At 37.7% G+C, this 21,223-nt stretch overlaps 1 protein-coding gene across 1 annotated transcript in view; it reads right to left on the minus strand.

Moving 5' to 3' along the window:
• Positions 1-364: 364 nt before the first annotated feature.
• The window catches only part of SHROOM2 (shroom family member 2), a 127,452-nt gene continuing 106,593 nt past the window's right edge, over positions 365-21,223 (minus strand). Inside the window, exons 6-10 of the mRNA XM_062601252.1 lie at positions 16,825-17,583; positions 11,761-12,306; positions 10,504-10,684; positions 5,636-5,908; positions 365-3,257 (exon numbers count right to left, since the gene is read on the minus strand). Of these exons, the coding sequence (XP_062457236.1) occupies positions 2,991-3,257; positions 5,636-5,908; positions 10,504-10,684; positions 11,761-12,306; positions 16,825-17,583 (2,026 nt within the window). The 3' untranslated portion in view covers positions 365-2,990. The remainder of the gene's footprint in view (positions 3,258-5,635; positions 5,909-10,503; positions 10,685-11,760; positions 12,307-16,824; positions 17,584-21,223) is intronic.

Below are 21,223 nucleotides of genomic sequence, written 5' to 3' on the forward strand. Positions count from 1 at the left end.
AACAGCATACTTCCCCTAGCAGAAAAACCGTAAATCCTTCCCTGGTATATACTTCATAGGTCACAAAGGAGATCAGTTTTATCCACCTCCTAACAGTTCTTCCTTTCTACCCTCTCATATGACACACACTCTTTCTCTCTCTCTCTCAAAAAAGACATTAACACATTTCTGGTACTTACACTGTGGACCTGGGGACAATCAAATTCATCTACACGAAAAGCAAGTAGTCTACCTCAACCACCAGATAACTGGCTTGGCCTTTAAAAGCTATAAGCGCTCTTTTTATGCCCCCATAAGACAGCTAATGCTGCACAGTAAAATAGTAGGTTTTGACACTTATAACTCCACACAAACACTAGCTCTGTACATTGAAATATACAGTTTATTTTTTCAAAGTCAAGCAATATCATTTGTCAGTAGGTAGGTGTTAAGTTTCAAGCAGGAAAACTGTACACATTTTCACTCTGGGCTGCAAAATTCAAACAAGTGGAGAAACATAGTGGAAATCTTTCACTATACAAAGAGATCTAAAATTGAGAACAATGTAAGGTGAAGAAATAGCCATTCCCAAAGATGCCAAAGGAAAAACATTAGCACCAGATTTTTTCAAAAAGCAACAGTACAGCTATTTACAGATTTACATATAACATTGGGAGGCAACCATCTTCAGGTTCCCAGGATGGGAGATTTTGAACACAGTTTTAAAAAAGGAATGGAGAAAATGGTGACTATGCAACTGTTCTGTGAAAAGGATAATATATATATATATATATATATATATATAGCATTCGCAATATTGCTATCTTTTATCAGAAAGATCTAAATCAAAGCACTGTATACAAACACATTGCAATTATATTATTATTCACATTTCACATACACATTTCAGAATAACCACAATATGTAAAATTTTTAAAATGCCACAGATAAAACAATGCACTCTCTTTTCAGCTAAAGACAAGCATAATTTATTCAGGAGTTACTTAGTTTTGGGTCTATTATGCTCAAGGGATGAGTCTAAGGACAAAAGGGATCACCTGCCCTAGGAACATAGCAGCAAATAATTGAGAGATACCAGATGTCTGCATTTTGGAACCAGGAGGAAGAAACCAAGGTCAGCTGTAGCTTCTACAAAGTGGCAGCTCCATTTGACTTCGGCTGATATACATCAGCATAATTCCATTAAAGATTTGGTCCATGTACACACATTAGTGCATTATAGTAGGGGAAAACAGTCCTTTTAACTTTTGCACCTGTTTTGCAACTGGTTCCAGAAGATTTCTGCATGACTCCCCAGATTGCAAGGAATTCACTGATCAGTGTCTCTCCGGTTCCATTTCCTCAGAAGAGATGATTCAGATAAGAAGAACAGAAAACCTTTTGTGAGCGAGCGCTGTCACTACGGGGATGGCATAAAGAATTCTTCTCTCTCTTCTTTTAACATTTAATTACTTGTATTTTCAATCTGTTTAGCTACAGACTGGCATTCACTTCAGCCTCAAAAATGTTTTCCTGTTGGGCAATCTGTTTGTTTAGTTAAAGGACAGATAAATGGTACTTACTACAATGTAAATGGCCTATACACAAAGTCATCCAAGATTTCCCTTTGACCGTAACACTTTATCTTAACATAAATGATGACATGTACACACTACAGAATTTCTCTGTAGATATCAGAGCAAGCCAACCTAACCTGTATCTCTGTGCTAAGACATGTGTTAGCACTTCTTTTTAGTGGTGCTGGGACTTATCGCTTCTATTCAATGGCAGTATTACTAGAACACAATCAGTAATCTGATACTGAGAAATAGCATCCTGTCATTTATCAGTGTGATAAAAAAAAAAAAAACAAACCCAAAAGCCATGGCTGTTCACAGTTATGAAGCAGACTTGCTCTGAGTAATGCACGGTATTTACACGGGCAAAGCTGTTTATATTGCATTTGGTGGTCTGAGAAAGCAGATAAAAGGAATAGCATTATGTGGGTCAACTTCAATATAATTTAACTATCTATATAAAACCAGCATAATGTTAAGCAATCAGAAGTAAAATAGAAGCAGTGTCCTTACCTGACGTTTATTTTCATAAAACATAGCAATTATTTGGAGGGAGAATGAAAACATACACAGTAAGCACAAGGAAAAGCAAACGAATTTTCCAAATAACTTAGATGAGAAATGTTTTGAACAAAATCAGCACAGTACTTGCAGCTTGTTTCTTAAATCAAGTACAACTTGGTAAGAAAAATCACTTGTATTACAGTAAGAGAGGGTCTACGACTCTCTCTTCTTTTTTTTCTCTTTTTTTTTCTTTAATCTTCAGCAATGTAGAAATTAGGTGATTTGCAAGTTGTTTTAACAAGTGTTTAACTGAGACTGATTTAAAAGTTCTGCAAGGGGAAAGTGCCACCATCTTATATACAACATTACAAAAAAGTGTCTGATGCCACAGGATCAGAGTGACACTACATTTCAGTAATGTGAATATACTAGCTGTAAGATGCACAATTCCCCTATTTAATGTGCCTTTTAAAAAAGGAAATAAAAAGCCACTGCATTTAGAGCTTCTGAATTTGTGTGTATTCATAATTTGCTGCTGGGTTGCCCAACAGTCTGTACAACATCTGAGTATAAAGGAAGTATACATTCTAGTCTAAGAAACATTGCTGTCTGCATGCCCAACTGTCACAGACTTCCAACTTACCCAGCAGAAAGGTTAAAAGTCTAGCCCCTTCTGTGAAGCTTTCTCTAAGTTAAGCAATGAGGAGTGGCTGTAGAATCCAGCAATAAAAACATATTGTAAAAAATTAAATACATCATCCCAAAAATGAAAGAAAGAGCATTATTGCTGTTGAGAGCTATTTTTCTCTTGTACGTTTGTTTCTCTACTGAACACTCAAGACAAGCCAAGATACTCATTTGTATACTTGGAAGCTCCCCTATCCCTTTCTTCTTTCCCATTTTTCATGTCCTTGGTCAAACTCAGTCCCCTTATTTGAGCCGTTCAGGTTGGAGGCTATCAGTCAGACACTTGAGTTGCTCCTCGCCCAGCTTGATCTTGTCCTCAAGCTCTCGCTGCTCAATGATGAGGGCCGACTTCATTTTTACAAAGTGCTCATAGTCTGCTAAGTTCTCTTCGCTCAGGTAATTTGCCAAAATGTCAAAGACAATGCGCTCCCGACGATCCAGGTTTTCCTTCAGTTCTTTTGCATCTTCATGTTGTTGTGTTAGCAGCTTCTGCTTCTCTACCAATGTCCGCTTAGGAAAAAAGAAAAAAGGTTAAAAAATCCAGTGGGCTCACCAGGTTAGGACAACAGGTTCAGTGTTTAACTTTCAAGTGTGTTCTATCTACAAGGCAAAGATTTTCCTGAATACATAGAGAAGTGAAATAAGATTAAAATGAATTCTAAATAAAAGGGATTAACAAACAGGAATAAAAATTATTGAGTCAATAAAAGATGCAGCAATCATTTCTAGTAGCTTCAGTAGCAAGAACTTCAAATAATACTTCATTATTTAATAGTTTTGGAAGTATTACTAAAAAAAAAGCTGCCGCCTTTGTGAAACAGTCAAGTTCTCTGAAGTAAGACTTTACTGATCTGCATTTCATCTTCAACACAACAAACTTTCACACTCAAATAGCTACAGCTATCAGGAACACAGCCACATTATAAAAAAATGGAGTGATTCGTCCTTCCATAGTTCACGACACTACAGTATTTTGCAGTTCTGCTGTAATCTGGTTTGTCAAGAAAAATAACAAAAAGCATCATCTTCACAACAGAGCAATAATATTTCTATCTTTTTTCCCCCTCACAATAATCACCATCTCTCAGCTATAACAGAAAAGGGTATTTGTCTGAGACACTGCTGGTTTACAGAAGTCTGCTCTGCTGTAAGTGACATTCTGGCCAGACAAAAATTCCTACCATCTGAAATGTAATAAATGAGTGAGAGACAGAATAGGAAAAAGGAAGGCTGAACAAAGAATCACACCGAAGAGATAAGATAGAGGACAGGAGTTTTATATCCTATTCACACATATGCACAAGGCAAAAAGGTGAGGTTCATCTCACTCAACTTCCCCTGTCTATACAATAGGTAGCCACATCCGAGTCACTCAGCTATACTTTTTTAATAGTATATGGAAAGAAATGTGAGTGTTATTAATCTGACCAACTTCAGCTGTCTACCTATAGGCAAGTGCTTTTTTCCAGTGACAGTGAATACGGCTGGCCTACTCTGATGTTAAAAACTCCAGTACAGCCCTTCTGCATTTAATCAGAAAATGCCTCGAAGACGTGCAACTCCATGATTTTTTACCTTTATTTCATTGATGGATTCTCTTTTGAGAACCTTTGTCTTCAAATATGCTGCAGTCTGTTCTTGTGAAATTGTTAAAGTAAACTTGCCCACTGTTTCATTTTTACATTTTAAATCACATATGCTACAATAAGCCTAAAGAACTTACGGAAAAATGATTCTGCAGACTACAGAAACTGCAGCACTTCAAGACATGAGACAAAGGGGGATGCACTCCAGCAAGCTTTAACAGACCTATCAGAGCTGCACTTGTACCGCGTGTTGCCTCTTTTACTGTAGACGGCACAAAGCTTGGAGAGTAAAATGCTTTCAGACTTTCCCTCTAGATTTACATAAATTACACAGCCTAGATTAATTCAGGTTGGGAAGCCATGTAAGACAAGTCACAGGAATCACACATCAATAGAAAGACCAATTTCAGTTGTCCTTGAGTGCTTGCTAATGAAAACCCCACTGCAAGTAACTCACAAGCAGAGCCATCTGCTACAAAGAGATGGGAGTACTTCTCATCTAAATTCACCAGTGGGACTAGCAGCCAAGTCCAAACTAACAAACGTGGCTAGACTGCTCTGCAGAGTAGCTCTGCAACTTATATGTATCTACTAAAAGGTGGAAGAAGTATTTAGACAGACCAAATTTGATGAACACAAGGGAACATGCATCAACTAACTAGTACTGCAATTGCATACATTATCCAGCTAATCTTTGGGATGAAATAGCATCACCTTTCAAGCAATCTTCTATCATAGTCCACAGACACAAGACAATCAAATGTATAGTCCTTATTAGCAATTCCAGTTACTTGCGTTAAACAATTTCTTCTTGCCATGCCTATAACATGACTTTAAGATGAACAGGAATAACCTAACAATGTAAGGAAAGCAAATACCACTTTCTGCCTGAACTTTGCTTGAGATCTTAGTATCAGTATCCTTGTGAAGGTTTAGGGTGTATCTTAGAAAAATAGGATGTAGATGGGTAGAAGGTTACAGGGATCCTTTGAACTTGCTTTTATTTCTGCCAAAGATGACTGACTTCAGTCCTGCCTCAACAAGTCTATTCTCCAATATGTTGCATCTCCAACAACTGCTGTACTCCAAAATCATTACTTTTCCTGACCAATTCACTTATAGTTGAGAAATTTCAAGGTAAAGAGGAAAGTTTTAAGAAATGTAAAGAAAACAATCTTATGAGATTTATCCCTTAATTTTCCCCCATCTTGAATTCTGGATTTTAGATAAACAAAACCAAGCAAACAAAACTCCTATATCAGATTCACTAAATGCAATGATATTACTACTGGGCTTTCTCACCCGTTCTTCAGGAGATGTATTTTCATCCAAGTTATTAAGGGCATTTTCCACCCGGGCCAGACGACCTGACAGTGACAGTAGGAGGTTGACCACTTTGTCCAGGTCCCCAATAAACATCTTGAATTTGTCAAACTCATTTGGTTTGCAAACTTCTTTCACAATGGCCTCTACCTCCTCCCCCAGTATGTTATTTGCTTGGATGTCTTCCAGAAGTGTCTCTCGTGCTTCCCTCAGCACCTGCAGCTTCCTACTAATGCTGTCAATGAGTTCTTGCTGCGGAAATAAAGATAAGAATTCATTAGTATTTCTGCATTGTTTCCACTTCTCCTTCTGAAAGTCATGCTGAAACTCTCATGTAGCTTTGCAAATGAGTGCATTACAAATAAATACACACTTATTTGTCTACAATAACTATAACATTGCCGGATTCAAAGATTCAGGATGTAGGTCTACAATGCTCAGTTTGAGAGACCTGTGTTTGAGCAATTCACCTTTGTGGCAAAAGATGAAGGACTTTCTTTTTTATGATCATTACTGCTTCTACTTAGAAGTACTTCAAAGCAAAAAGTGCTGTGCATCCTTTTCTCTCCGAACACTATGTCCACACTACCTTTCTGAACAGCTACACTTTAGGAAGATGAACAGTACCAGAAAATAATCCTGCATTTTACCCATACCACAGTTAAAACTAGGACACTGTTCAACATTTTCTTCTTTTCTGTATAAAATTAACATCCCCCCAATAGTAGTCCTTCCATTTGCAGGAAATCTTAAAAGTGATACTGCTTTTTAGCATCTCTGTGAGGAAATCACAAACCCTGTGGTGCCGAATGGGATATGTAACCTGTAGTGTGCAGAGCAGCCCTGTGCAAAGCTGTGCAATGTGACACTGACAAAGGAGCAAACTAGTATCTTTGTATGCCACTGTCCTATGCCAGGCAAATATATCATCTCATTTGCAGCTTGTCAGGTCTCCACTATAATCCCCTACTGCCTTGGATACACACATCTGGGCCTAGAAAAAGCATTTCAGGTGAGTCACCAGCAGAGAATACACTTAATGACTTATGCTCCATGTGCTCTGCCCTGATACCTCCCCATATTTGGGGGCCTTGTCCATTAAGGCTATGTCTATTAAGTTTTGGTTGTGCACAAAGAACAGAACTTATTTTAGCTAGTCATCTACCCCAAAATAGGATGAACCACACTCTAAAAATGCATAGTTAATTTAAATGCAGATGCCTACTTAGTATTCAGCTAATTTCAGGTAAGATAAATTTCCAAAGCTTTCTCTAAATATACACTTGCTCATACAATTTCTAAATGAAAATCATATAGTAAAAATCAGTTATTATTTCATGGTACCTCTTTGTTTTTTTTTTTTTTTTTTTTTTTTTTGAAAAAAAAATTACTCATGACATTCTTTGGAAACTGTGCTTTCCAAATCCAAATCTGCCTCTATGATTACTGAGAAGTATACTGATTCCTAATCCTGCTTTTAGATGCTACTGTACAGTCACTGTCAATTTATTTTGGGAACAAAGAAAAGTCTGCCATTTTAACAGGGAGTAACTATACCCTGAAAATCTAGCAGCCTTTTTGAAAGTGAAAATTCAAACACATGGATTATCTGGGCTGGCTCTTTTCTTTTTGATTTAATATACTTGGGCCAGGTTAATCTGGATTCGAGTTATTTGTTAGTCTGAGTGCCCAAAAGATTACAGTAGTAAGCAGTTTTACAGATGCCTGCTTTACTGACTGATTAATCTGCAGGATTTGATTTTTCCCCCCCTCAATGCAAATGCAGTTTGATTTGGATAATGTAGGTCACAGTGCTACACTCTTATTTCCCTTAGATGACATGCAAATTTAACAACACTATTGCTTCACCATCTGACGCACACCTAAATAGAGTTGTGCTCCATGCTATTGAATTTTTCTCTTCTGTAGCTGTGCTGTGACTCTCTAAAATGAAAAAAAAAAATACCAAAAAGCACGTTATTCTGGATTTGCCAATCTAGACTGACAGTCCAGATCAGCTATGTGGTTTATACCTACAGAAAAGTTTTTTTAAAAAGAGAGCAGTCTTCCCAGTAGCACCTTGCTTAGATGCCTACAAGTGGCTGAGGCTAACCTTTAAAGGACCACTTGTAAAGGTGAGAGGGCCAGAAGTACTTGCAATTCTTTAAAAGTGTCATAGCCATTAAGAATTGGATTATGGTCACTGACTGCTTCCGACGCAGATGAAGCAGTCTCTGTATGTAGCAACTGAGAGTTCACTGTGTAGTTTTGCTGAACAGCAGAAAACCTGTGCTGTGTTCGAGATCTACAGAGCCAGAAGACTGGCATTGAACTACCTTACATCTTGCAACTGGCAGATGAATAATTTACAGCTGTGAATTCTGTACCAGTAAACAAGACAATAATAAAACCTGATCTTTTTCCAGTAATACTCACTGATCTGACTAGCAACACAGAAACGAGCACAGCACAGTATGCTGCTTAGCATGCTTTACACAACTTACTCTGCTCTCAGCTCATTGCTCCATTTCACATTAGGCTCAGGCCTGAGAAGGGGAGAAACTCTTTTTCAGCGAACATTTATATTCTGCAGGAGCTGCTGACACTTTCCTAATGGCAGCAAGGACCCCACCTACTTGGCCACACATGGCTTTTCCTTATTACTAAAAACATGTTGGTAGTGTCTTCAATACCTGTAAAAATCCAGCCGTTCTATAATTATGGTAAATCTACTTAAAACTCAATACATAAAACACATACATTCCCTTCCTGCTGGGAATATATGGATTGTCCCAAGCAATTTAAAATGGATTTTCTGAAGTGCTTCTACATGAAATTCCTATACTTATTTCAAATGCATGTGTCATTACTTTACAGCTGCTAAAAAGGGGGAAAAAAAAGAAGAAGAAGAAAAAAGCACTATACATTTCTGGTTTGCAAAGCCTAGAAGAAAAAAGTATTATAATCATTCCACAGTGTCCACAGTGGACTAAAATTAAAATATCTCATAACCGAATTGACTGATTTCTAGGAATCAGTAACAGGTTCTGGGCATATGTCTCTCCTAAACTAAACAAAAACAAACTGTGTTATTGAAGTGTTCAGGCCCTTAACAATTCTCTCAAACTGCTGCCAAATATGTGAAGTTGGGCCAATTCATATATTCTTGTTGTTTTATAAGGATGCTATGACCCACTTACTGCCGGTTATATATGTTTTCTGACAAGATCTAAGATGAAAGCCCACTGAACTGAGTGTTCACATTCTACTGCATGGGGAGGAGTAGGCAGAGAAATAAGCAGCAGTATGTGTGTCTGGTTATGACTGTACACACAGAGAAGATGAAGCTCTACTAAAAGCTCTTCATGAAATATTTCTCATTTTATATGGTTAGTGGTGAAGTAGGGGGAATGGAGGGAGGGAAGGAGAAAGAGTATGTAAAGGGGGACAACGCTTTTCCTGTTCAGAGAAACCAACTCAAATAAATGGCATTTTGGCTTATAAAAGTTTTAGTTTGCCGGGCAAACAAGGAAAGTTTAAACTGCCCCCCCCCACTCTCTCCATCATGAGATGGAAAGTAATTCTAGCAAAAATGATGAAGGTGATTCTCTCAAATGTGGAACTAGATAAAAACAAATGATCCCAAATGTAGTGAAATCCTTAATTTGTCTAAGTAATACAGCTGTCAGTACATGCGCTGTGCAACATGGTGAACGGATGGGGAAGATGGAATTTGGAGGAAAAAAAAAGAATAGAAAACACTACCGCCTCTTCAAATTCAGTGGTATCTACTCTTGCATTCAAAAAATCAGTGGGAAACTCTTGCAGAATCTCTTATTCTTAAAGCTAAATATATTCCTAATAACCAAATGGAAGGCATCGCTGTGGGACAAGATCACACTGAGGGTTGATTATTAAGCACAGAGTTGATATTAATGGAAAAGATTTGCTCACCATTGTATTACTCGCTTTGCTGAACAGTTAAACTATATCACTTCAACTGAAAAAAAGACCATTTCCTTCAGTTTATCCATACTGGGAATTATGATTAAAATATCTTGTTCCAAATCACTAATGAGATGAGTTTGATGACCTTAATGTAGGTCAATGTTTTCTCAAATCATAGAAATACCTTTATTTTCAGTCCTGGGGTATTATGTTGACCTTAGATCATAAATAAAGCACCAAAGGATGGTGGTGAGGGTGAGTATGAGCAGACATCAAGACGACTGCCTCCCTCCTGATGAGTAACTTGCACTGTATCCACTGAGCTAATTAGCTAGCTCTTGCCACCACTGCTTGTATTACTTTGGGAGGTAGGAGGAGTAGAGAGCAAAGCAGTTTGTTGCTCAAGAAAGCAGACAAACAAATAAAAAAAAGACAGGGAATCACCACCACCAAACACAAATCCATGACCTAAATTTCAAAAACATGGAGCTACTAAAAATGCCATCTGTTAAGACTTAGATACATAAGCACTAGCACTTCTTTTTACATAGCAAGTGAGAGAAATACACTAAAGGTTCTAGATCAAAAATATTATTTGGAAATTAAAAAAAAATGCCTCCCTACCCTTTGCCCCTTCCCCAGAACGTACATCAAGCTGCAGAAAGCATCTAAAATGCTAAATTCACAGCGTGACACTCAGAATAACCCAACCCCACCCACTCCTCCCACTCCTCACCCCCTAAAAAGACCAAAAGCCCAAACCTCCAAAACCACACACTCAGGTTGATTTTCTAAGTGAATCTGGACATCTAGGAGACCTTTTATTTAGAGATTTTTTGCAGTTAACAAAAAGCATGCCACTTCGAGCATCCTGTTACACATTTAGAAAAGTCTATTACCTTCTTTTCTGACAAGTCATGATCCAGCTCATCTTCAGAATCATCTTCACTCTGCTGCTGCTGTTGCTGTTCCTGCATGTCCTTCATTTTAATCAGTAATTCTGCCTTTGGTGCAGATGTGCTGTAGTAAGTGGAATTGGTTGTCAGGGAGATAGCAGATGGCACACTCTGCTCCTCTTTCCTGGTAAAAAGTCAAAACTTTCATTAATTACCCTTTCGTCCTAATCACTGAAAAGAAAGAACAACCTTTTAGAGTCATCATTTGCCAAGTAAACAGGGGGTTCAAGAGAAAGCAGTTACCTATGGGTACAGCACATGGTCAAATGTATGGGGGGAAAAAGACATTGCCATATTGGTGATCACAAAAGCTGATTATTTGTACGGACAATCAGAAGGAACAAGGATACAGGTCAAAGGAGGACAAGTAGACTTCTACAGGATAAGTAAACACTGGTTGTGAAGAAAATCTGTGTGATTTCCACAGAACACCAATCATAGCTAAAGCTGGAACAGTTGAAATAGCAGAGAAAAGCCTTCAGCATTACCGTAAGTGAAATACAAGTAAGATAGTTGGAAACGAAACGTGAAGTTCCATTTTACTAAGCAATGCAAAGATTTCAGAGTCATTACCATTGAGAATAGATAGAAACTACTGTTCCTACAAATGAATGAAGTATCCTTTTAGACTACTAAATGTAGGATACTGCAAACTAATTAGCTTTTTGGATACGGAATTACACATGAACTTCTTGAGAAAGCTACAACTTAATACTCACACCGAGAAAACAAAAGACTTATAGAACATCAACATTTTCCCTTTAATTTTAAATCCTTTTTTTCCTCTTATTCTAATTCAATAGCAGAAAATACCCTATGCCCACTTTAAGTTGTCTTTATACATTTTCATAACACAATAAACGCTAAAATATTGCTCTATCCAGCTACTAGCCTGGATGAGCTTGATAAAATATCTATTCCTAGGAATGGGAGAAATAAATAATTCCTTGAATTTTCACACAAAGTTTTCAGGCAGGTCTCAGGGAATTTTTTATATTATGCAACATGGCTCTTTTTTCCATGGTTAGTTACATCATTAGTGTTATTTTTAGTGATTGTTATTCTAAGGGAAAATCCCATCTTAGAGAAGCCCCAAATCTAAACAGTAGGAAGATCCTCATCTTTGCCCCCCTTAGAAAACTGACATGCTTTGGAGAGCAACTTGCAAGGAAACACTAGCCCACAGGAAACAATACTCACTTCTCTTCTGAAATTTTTGGAGAAGGAACCTTTGGCAGGAGCTTTCTGCGCTGCTGAGCTTCTTCCAAGAGGTGTTCATCTTTGGGGAAGATTCCGACCATCAAGTCCATTGTTGTTTTTATTTTCATGTTAGGATCTAATATGTCTGCTAGAGACTTATCTCTTCCCACAATCTCTCTGGCTAGTTCCTCTGATTTCCAATCTTCAAAAGTCTTCTCTTTGGCCTTCACATAGCTGACTGCTGGGGCCGCAGCACTGCTGTCCTTCAAGTTGTTCCCAGGTTCTTCAGCTGGTTGAGGGTCAGCTGGTTTGGTTCTGGTTTCTGGCTCTACATCTTGCCTGGTGTAAGCACAGAATCGTGAATAGGATTGCTCAGAAGTGCTGAGTGTTTTAATCTGGTCCTTCTCTAAACCACTGGGTAAAGCAGGAGGCTCCATGGTACTAACAAGACTTTGCCGACTCTCCTTCTCCGCACTGCTCTCAGAATGAACTATCTTGATGGGAACCATTTTCACTGTAGTATTGTTGTCTATAACTCTCTCAATTCTGAAAAATGAGGAAAATTCATCTTTAGAAGTATAAGAACCTCACATCTCAATTCTTATCCATGAATCAGACGGGAAACCCAAACACAAAAAACAAAAACCCAGATAAGTGAACTATGTAATGGGATATTCCTTGTATCGTATCTCAAACCCTTAATCTGAATTTCTTCTTTTCTGCCCACACATTTTAAGTAGTATTAGTTCATTTTAAGTAATACTAACATCAGTCTTGCACAGCACTAACTGAACAGGGTTTCTATTTTGTTTCATGAACACAAGGGTCTGATCTCAGCAGCCAGATTCCAATGTTGAGATGGTGTTGCTGAACAATCTCTTACCCCTTTGCTGCCACATACAGGAAATACGCCTCTAACTCAACATTGTTGTCTCACGTGTATCCAACAACAGCCTCATCTTCTGGCCTGACTGGCTGTTTAGCTGTGGGGGTAGTTTTTGATGCCCTAACACCAATTTCTAGTTCTTCCAAGGGAAGAGACCAGATGGAAACATTCTGCAGGCTAGGACTATGCTGTACTGCAAGAATAACAGATATATGGAGAACCTGGAAATCATTCAGAACATAGCTATATAATTTTTAAAAATGTATTTGTGTTTGTATCATGTAAGATACAGGAGTTCAGTAAACAAGTCCCACTGCAGTGTCCTAGTATGCTAGTTAAATGAGGAAGAAAACAGCTACCCAAAAGGATAATGTAACAGTTCTGCATATTTTTGTTTTATTGCAGGAATTCTCTACTATATAATACAAAGGGCCACCTTGGACTTCAACAAGGAAAGCTATTTAAAGAAGAGGCTAACTTAGATTTTAAATTGGACAATAACATGTTCAGTAACATTACTAAAACATCTGCACTTTATGTTACCCATACAAGAAACTGAAGTCTAGTTCGGTGGGTTTGAGTCTGCAGAAAGTTTAAAATTATTGTCATAATGTGGGTTTGGAAGCTCTACTGCAAGCAAAGGAACATTGCCTACTGCTAAAATATCTGGTTTCATCTGGCCTGCTTGCTTACTGCCTTTCAGATAAGTGACTAAGACATATTATGACTCTTTTCCTATAAGTATGGGTGTGTCACTTAAAAATAAACTTATACTTACTGTGCTTTCATAGTGAGAAGAAAATCTATTGGACATGATCTCTTTCAGTTTTATCTTGTATTTTAAAGGTACATTTGCTTCTGAATGTGCAGCCTCCAAATAGATATTTACTTTCCTCCTTCTCTCAAGTGCTTTGTGGGGAATACTTTGGCACACTTGAGTCCTGAGCTAGCTTTTGGGGCAGGTTTTCTAGTCTGTGCTGAATTCCAAACAGCTCCAGTGAGCTTCATGCATGTCTGGCTAAGCCTGTGCTATACAGCAGTGACAGCAATGCAGATATAGCCTATCATTTATTATTAATGTTCTGACAAAGCTGAAAGACCGCTTCCTTAAATAAGAAACCCTTCTTTTCATGTCCTCCTTCATCATTCTTTTTAAGTCAAGATGGTTTTAAGTGGGACTGTCACTTTAAAGAGTTTACATTCATGTCTGCTTTTCAGCCTGAGCTCCTAGTCTGCAAGCATGGGCTCTGTTTTGGGGACAGCTGAAGTGGGCAAAGTAGGCCTGTCAGTGCCCCTGATCTGCTGATATAACTGTGTGTAACTGCTCCCTTCACACAATTCAGTCAAAATGTTCTCAGCTGAAACGCTTCAAAAGCTCTTTCCTCCTCCTCCCCTCACAACCTTTTAGTTTTTAAATAGGCCTATACTTTTTTTTTTGACTCAACTAGATTGAGCAGATTATCATGCCGGGGTGTGCAGGGGCTACAGTTCTGCAGCTGTGGAACAACCACTTCTTCACTCTCTCAGCCCCAGCATGAAGCACAGTCTCGTATGAAGGGGCTGTGCAGCCACATCAGCGTGGCGCCAAGCCAGGGCCAAGCAATCCTGCAGAGAAGCAGAGTCTCCTAGCAGGAGTCAACTGTGCTGTGAACAAAACCCTGCTTCTGGGACCTGAATGTCTATCTCCATGACACCATGAAAACCTACCAGCCCAGGACACCTGCACGCTCGCTCCACAACACATTTTGCTAATGCCCTTTGACTTCTGTGTGATCTGAGAAAAGCTCAAAGCACTGGCTATTCAGGGGCTCAGTGTTTCATTTTTGAATTTAGGGAATACAAGATGCATATTTAAGTGTGTGTGTGTTGGCGGTGGGAGGAGACTGGAAGAGAAGGATTTGACTGATTGCAATCCCCCAGCTAAAATGCCAGGCATCTATTTTGAGACTCTGAGTACATTATTCTCTGCCTAGTAAAAGATTTTCTAGATACTTAAGGCATCATCAAGTCAGCTGATTTTGCTTAGGGCAAAGACAGTTCTAGGTGCTTCAGAAATCCCAATTAAACAACAAGCATCCCTGTGATTTATTGATGTTTTACATCTGTGGAACTGTGGCTTGAAGTTTTAATTTGCAGCAACTCTGCTTGTGGCTACTACGAAGCTTTATTCCAACCACAAGCATAGTCATTCTTCACTTGAGTGTCTATTCACTGAAAATTTATTGATGTACATGTAATGACATAAACTTTTCATTTTTATTATTGCCAAAGAGCCTTTTCCTACGGAAACAGCTGGGTTTTGTACATCACCAATATTTCCCCACGTTGCAGGAAATGTTGCAGGAAAACCTTGCACACTTACTTGGTTTATCAACAAGATATGTTCTTCAAAGTAGAGTAAACAGCTACGTGCTGACAACATTAAACATTAACTGCCTACAGCATGCAAACTGGCATGTCCAAAAGCTCGTATGTGAGAAGCCAGTAACAAATAATAACTCCAATCTGATTGACTATTAACATACATCTACTTGACATATTTTACTCATGAAATAAACACCACAGCACTTTTACAGATACAGTAGGCTTGTGCCTCAATTTTTGCAGTACCTGTTTTATTAGATAAGTAATTATTAACAGAGAAAAACTGTACACAAACAAAAAAGAACTGTTTGTGTACAAGATTTTAACATGTTAATGAAATATATGCAGAGTAAACGACTCACTTTACTTTCAAAATACCATTCAGACATGGGCCTATAATTAAGCGTACCTCACTTCACATTTTGAAATTACAGCTTAGTAAAAAGGAAGGCCAAATACAATTATCTTTCCATGCATCCTTAATGTCTATTCTTAAAGTAATAAATTAAGGAAGTTAATCTACCTTTGCATATAATGTTAGAGATCACATGCCATATTGCACTTTTTATAATAAGTTGCATTAATTTTGCTTTCTGCTCAAAACACTGCAAGATGAAATTTCATTATTTCCTCCTCTCACAGGAGAAAGAACATCAAGGCATGTTTAAAATGCACAATGTAAATCAAGTCAAATTTACATATCCCTCTCTCTCTCCCTCCCCCTCCCCCCAATCTTTCAACTCAGGGCCTCCAGTTCTTTATCTAGGCAAAAATAAAACAATAACTGATGATGGCTTTAAGAGACTTGTTAAAAACAGGTTAAGAAATTTTCTGCCACTGAAAATGTCCAGAAAGAAAAACTGATTTATGTTTGCTATGTCAAATGGCACATGGGAAAACAGTATGACTGAGTCTATTCAACCATTCATGTTACAGCAGAGAAAAGCAATTTCAGCTATTTTTGCTTAGAGAAGCAACCTCTGCATTAATCCAGCTGGCAGTTTTTATTTTCATTCCTTAACTATGAACTAAAGCACTGAAGGATTTACAAAAACTAATGCTCCTGAACTTCCTGGAACAGTTTATCATCTTGTAGGAGAATAACCTTTTATGATATTAGTAGCATATGATAGAGACAGAAATCAATTAACTTCATTTGGTTTGTCTAATTCTGAGTTTATCTACATTGAGAAAGGGCTGACATTCTCCTGCTGAATCTTCAGCCCATTTCAGCATAAATAGCCCTGTGGAGCCTTCAGATGACTACTTGGAATGCCAAATTCCATAATAAAACAAACATGAAAACAGCCATAATTTGGCAATAGGCCTTACTGTGTGAGCTTTTTGAAACAGATGCTCTCACAATGGAAACAGTTTCCTTTCCGGTATCTGCTTTGTCCCTACTCTGATTCATACATTACGTGCAACTAGGTTAGGGAAAATGATGACAGAAGGGGAATCTTCCAACTTAGTCCAGACTTAAAATAGCTAATCCATTTTAATCCATCCCTTTCATTTTCCACTATCTACTAGCTATCACACCTGAGCAGCATAGCTCATTATTCAGCATCAGTCAACTAAAACAAACCAGAGATCAGTTGAAGAATTCTAACAGCATCAACTAGAATTTCCCATAAATCTTTGTTGTAGTAATAGTTATTGTCCTTCAGATCTCTTTAGGACATGCTGGAAAGGTTTATGGTTAATGAACTCAAAGATTGTGCTTTTTGTAAAGAAATAGAACAATCAACCTTAATAAGGTCTTAACTGGGCACAAAATGTTACTAAAGCAATAAAGGAGTTATGTCTAATACCTGGTAGGGTTCTCATCCTGTACAGAAACAGGAGGTTTATCAGTGAGCTTCTGTGGCGCGAACTGAGGAGAAGGGGACCTTGATGTTTCCATTTCTGGTTTTTGAAGGTAACGATACTTGGAAGATAATACAGACTCAGACTTAAGGTGCGTTTTCTCTTCTAAGTGCTGACAAACATTCTCTGTGGATGACGTTTGCTGGAGCTCCTGCAGATTAGCACTCTTCAGTTTTCCATTGAAAGCTGCAGGACTCTGAGAGAGAGATGAGTGACTGGTAAAAACTTCAGCAGAGCTTGGGGAAGAGGACGGAATGGGTCGGCTGGGAGCTACCAGCAAAGATTCAGAAGAGCTGCCGAGTGGCGGTGCAGAATTATCTGGTCGCCTGTATTTATCTCTTTTAGGTGGTGGAGGCCTCTGAGGAGCAGGTCCACGTTTCTTGTTCAGGAGTATCGGTTCTGTTCTGTGATTTTCCTCTCCTTTGCCCGGTGACAGACAGGCGTGGTTCTCATTCAAGGTCTGTGGCTCAGAACATGCAAGAAGAGACAAGTTGCAATCCCTGCTTTTCTCATTCACGTTTTCTTGAGAGTATCTGTAATCACTGGGCAATGTCCCAGATCTCCCTCGGCTTTCGTGAGACAAAACCGTAGGCTCTCTCGTGTGCAATGGTCTGACAGATGCTTTCCACTTGTTGCCTAAATTCTGGTCCAGCTGATCCCTTTTTTCCTGTGGGTTTTCTCTCAGGGTCTCTTTATCAGTTTGTCTATAGAGAAGAAAACACTATTAGTATGCTGCTATTTTATTTCCTTCTATATGAGGCCGCAGATGATCTAGGAAGTTTGAATACTGAGATTACATCAAACATTTAGTAACAACTCCTCCACTCTAAACTACATAGTACAAAAACATTCTCTCATGTATACGCATACAATGTGTATCTAATCTAATGTGATGAGCCAAAGCATAATGTCAGGCTAAATTAGGGTATGTAGAATCATAAGATGCGACACAACCTTCAGTTAACCTGAGGCACTGCTGTGTACATGGCATATCTAAACGCACAGAAAATCTGAAGTATTAAAATAAGTGGCATAGCCAAATGTGCAAATGTTTTTCTTCTATTCTTGGTATAAAGTAATAGTGTCTCGAGAAGAGGAATTGTATACTAAAATTTAATTTGATTTTTGTTTCAAAATCAGCAAAATGCAGAAAACAAGTTTCTTCTCTATGTGCAAAACTGAGACTTCAATTTCATTTTAAATGTAAATTGAATATCACTAATTTTAAGTATGAATTTGAAGGTATGAATTTTTAGATTTGCATAATTGGTTAAAAATGAAATGAGTGCTACGGAAAAGGTCAAGTTTGCTGAAGCTAAAAAATGAGAAAATAAAAACTCTGAAAAAGAAAAAAGAAAGTATTACATTATTTTCTAGTCAGGCTTATTTTAAACTTGATTTTTTTTTGTCCTATCACCACCATAAATGTCGAATTATAGGCAAAAAGACCTCATCTTACACAGAAATGTTTTCATGTTCATTGTAGTTGTACACCCTGTTTCACTAGTCAATATATGGAAGCAACTTCAGGTAGGTGCTTCACTGTAAGCAATGTAGTTGATTTGGGCTCACTAAATAAAGAAAAATTGGGAAAGAAACAGAAGATAGAAGAAAGTACCTCTGGAGCCCTAAAAGAAGATGGGTTTGCTCTCTGCATAAAAGAAGCTGAGGAGACACTGTGAGCTTAGAAAAGAAGATGCAACAGAAAAGCAAAAGGCTTTAGAGAACTAATGACATTTGTTCTACTGATAGCTTTGGTCTCCATATTTTGAAATAGCAATCCTTAAGACTTGTTTTACACTAATTTCTCAATGGGACCATGAAAGGGTCTTTTCTAGCATAGTTCTAAAGGAAGGCTAACTAGAATTTTTAACATAAACAGGTTATTAACCTTACCGCACCAGTTCTGAGAATACCTCTATAGGTGGTTAACATCAGTATGTATGAAAACTAAACTTGGGATAAAAGCACCTAAAACAAGTAATGGGCTGTTAAAGTTCCTTATAAGTGAAAAAAAAAAAAAATATATATATATATATATATAAAAAATCAACTATATGCTGGATTACTGTTTTATTAAATTAAAACAAATCTTTAAAATGAAGTATTGTGCAAGATAACTGATTAAATGTGGGTTCTATTTGCACACTTGTATGTCTACATTATATTCAGAGTGATTATTGTTCAGTCCATGTACATATGATGTTTTAGCAATCGAAGAAAAGTTGCAAAAAATCTGGACCCTATCATTAAACTGCTAGAGGTATGAGGACTTTAATAATCATACTTCACACTGATTTTTGTATGTTAGTAATAAAATGGTATTGTACTTCCAGAAGAGATGGCTTTTTCCGCAACTTGATTTCTGAATAGTTGCACACAATCTCTCTCATGAAGTGTTAAAATTTAAAAATTTTATTTTAACAGGTAAATTTTCAAGTTAATGTAAATCAGTAGCTGAATACTGTTTAAACTCAGTTCTCTTAACATTGGTCTAAACTAAAAGCAGTTAGTTTCAAGTTCAGAGTCAATTCTATTTTACAGAACAGTATTTATTGATTCCCATTTTAACATCAGACTAAGAATAACTTGCTTAAATAAAAACATTTTAAGACCAGAAGGACTAGGGTCTCAGCCTGGTCAATGCCTTTCAGATTTGGTTATATGGCATCACTAGAGTCAGCTGGTCTTTCCTGGTGAGTTCAATGTAAGCAGCCCATATATAGCTCCACTCATTTTAATAGAAATATTTACCAAATGAAGACTGCAGGCCTAAATATGAAATACTGTTTTTAATCAGTTTTTCATTGTCTAGATAACCCATGTACAGCAAGCACACTTTCCTTCCAGTTATCTAATGCCAAAAAATTCTTCATGCTTCCCTCTTCGTTTCACAAAGGTAAGTCGCAACATAACACAGTGTAACAGTTGCACTTAGGTGCAAGGCCATGGTATAAATGGCAGGAGGACGTAAGTCACATGCACTACCTCAGCCAGTTTGCAAAGTACATATTGAACTTAACATGCACGTCAGATGCGGGTGTGCTGGTGGAAGCAAACAGGACAGGGTACACCAACAGTCTGACAGGCTAATATATCCAAAGCATATTCATATCCCAACAAAATTTGTTAAATATTTTTGATTCTGACTCAGAAACAAAGAAAGCTTTGGTAGTCCTGTCACCTTCCAAAACAGAGTAAAAGGAAATAAAAAGTCACAGCACAGATGAATTTAGAGATACTACATTTCAAACACAGAGATAAAACTAAAGGGATATTACAAATGTGCCTTCATACGGTTTCCACAAAATTAACCAAACACCTTGCAATGCCACAGAAAATGAGTCTCAGAAAAGGTGGCTGGCTACATTCAACACTGGGGCTAGTTTACATTCAGTGTGGGTGAGTCCTCATGCAAAACATGCTTATCACAGTACTTGGAGAGATTTGAGCTTACTGTTCAGAAAGGAGGAAAAGAAAGAAAGCTTCAAGCCCCAGAAGAACACAGTGGCAACAACCTGCAAAGGTGTTATATTATTATCAGTACTAAGAAGCCGATTGAGCTACTTATGTTGTTGCTTCATGAAATTACATGGCCAGAACACAGCTGTTTCAGAAACGAGATTCCCCAGAATTATGCAACGGAAACTAACTCACCACTGAAAACAGCTCATCATCTATAAATAAACTATCATAAAGTGAGAGAGACAGAACAGTTTAAAATCATTTGATAACATGACTATTTACACTATTACCACTTTCATTCCAGATGACAATAGAATCTAGTATAGCTACTTTCTGATTTCCCTTTTAGGTCAAAATGCTCATCATCAAAAACTTGAAATTCTAAGTTATCTTCAAGCCTCAAACTGCCCCATCCCCATCCCATTAATATAATACCACAGTCATCCAAATGTAAGAGCTCTCCTGATACAACAAAAATGGGAAAGCTCACATCACATTACCCATCTTTGGCATGAACTGATACTTCAGATCTGACTGTCAGACTTTTTATCCTGTGCATGTAACCTGAACTTTAAAGAAAACAAATGATCAACACATTTACATTATACAAAGTGGTACTTAGTAAGAATGAGTGTAGCAAAGGCAGCTAATATGAGCCTCTCCTAATTGTGTCTGCTTTCTGTATTTGTAAGGAACCAAGGGAACTAAGAACAACAGCCTTCGTACCTTAAAAAAAAAAATAAATAAACAAAATTATGCTTCTAACTGGAAAAGGAAGGAATTGCTCCACTACGAAAAAACAGTCCTCCTGATTTTCAAAAGCCTCTAACTTAAAACAAGGCTTACTTCTGAAGGACTTCTGTACAAAGTGCAGAAGAG

Source organism: Rhea pennata, chromosome 1 (genome assembly GCF_028389875.1).
Source record: "Rhea pennata isolate bPtePen1 chromosome 1, bPtePen1.pri, whole genome shotgun sequence".
Lineage (NCBI taxonomy): Eukaryota > Metazoa > Chordata > Aves > Rheiformes > Rheidae > Rhea > Rhea pennata.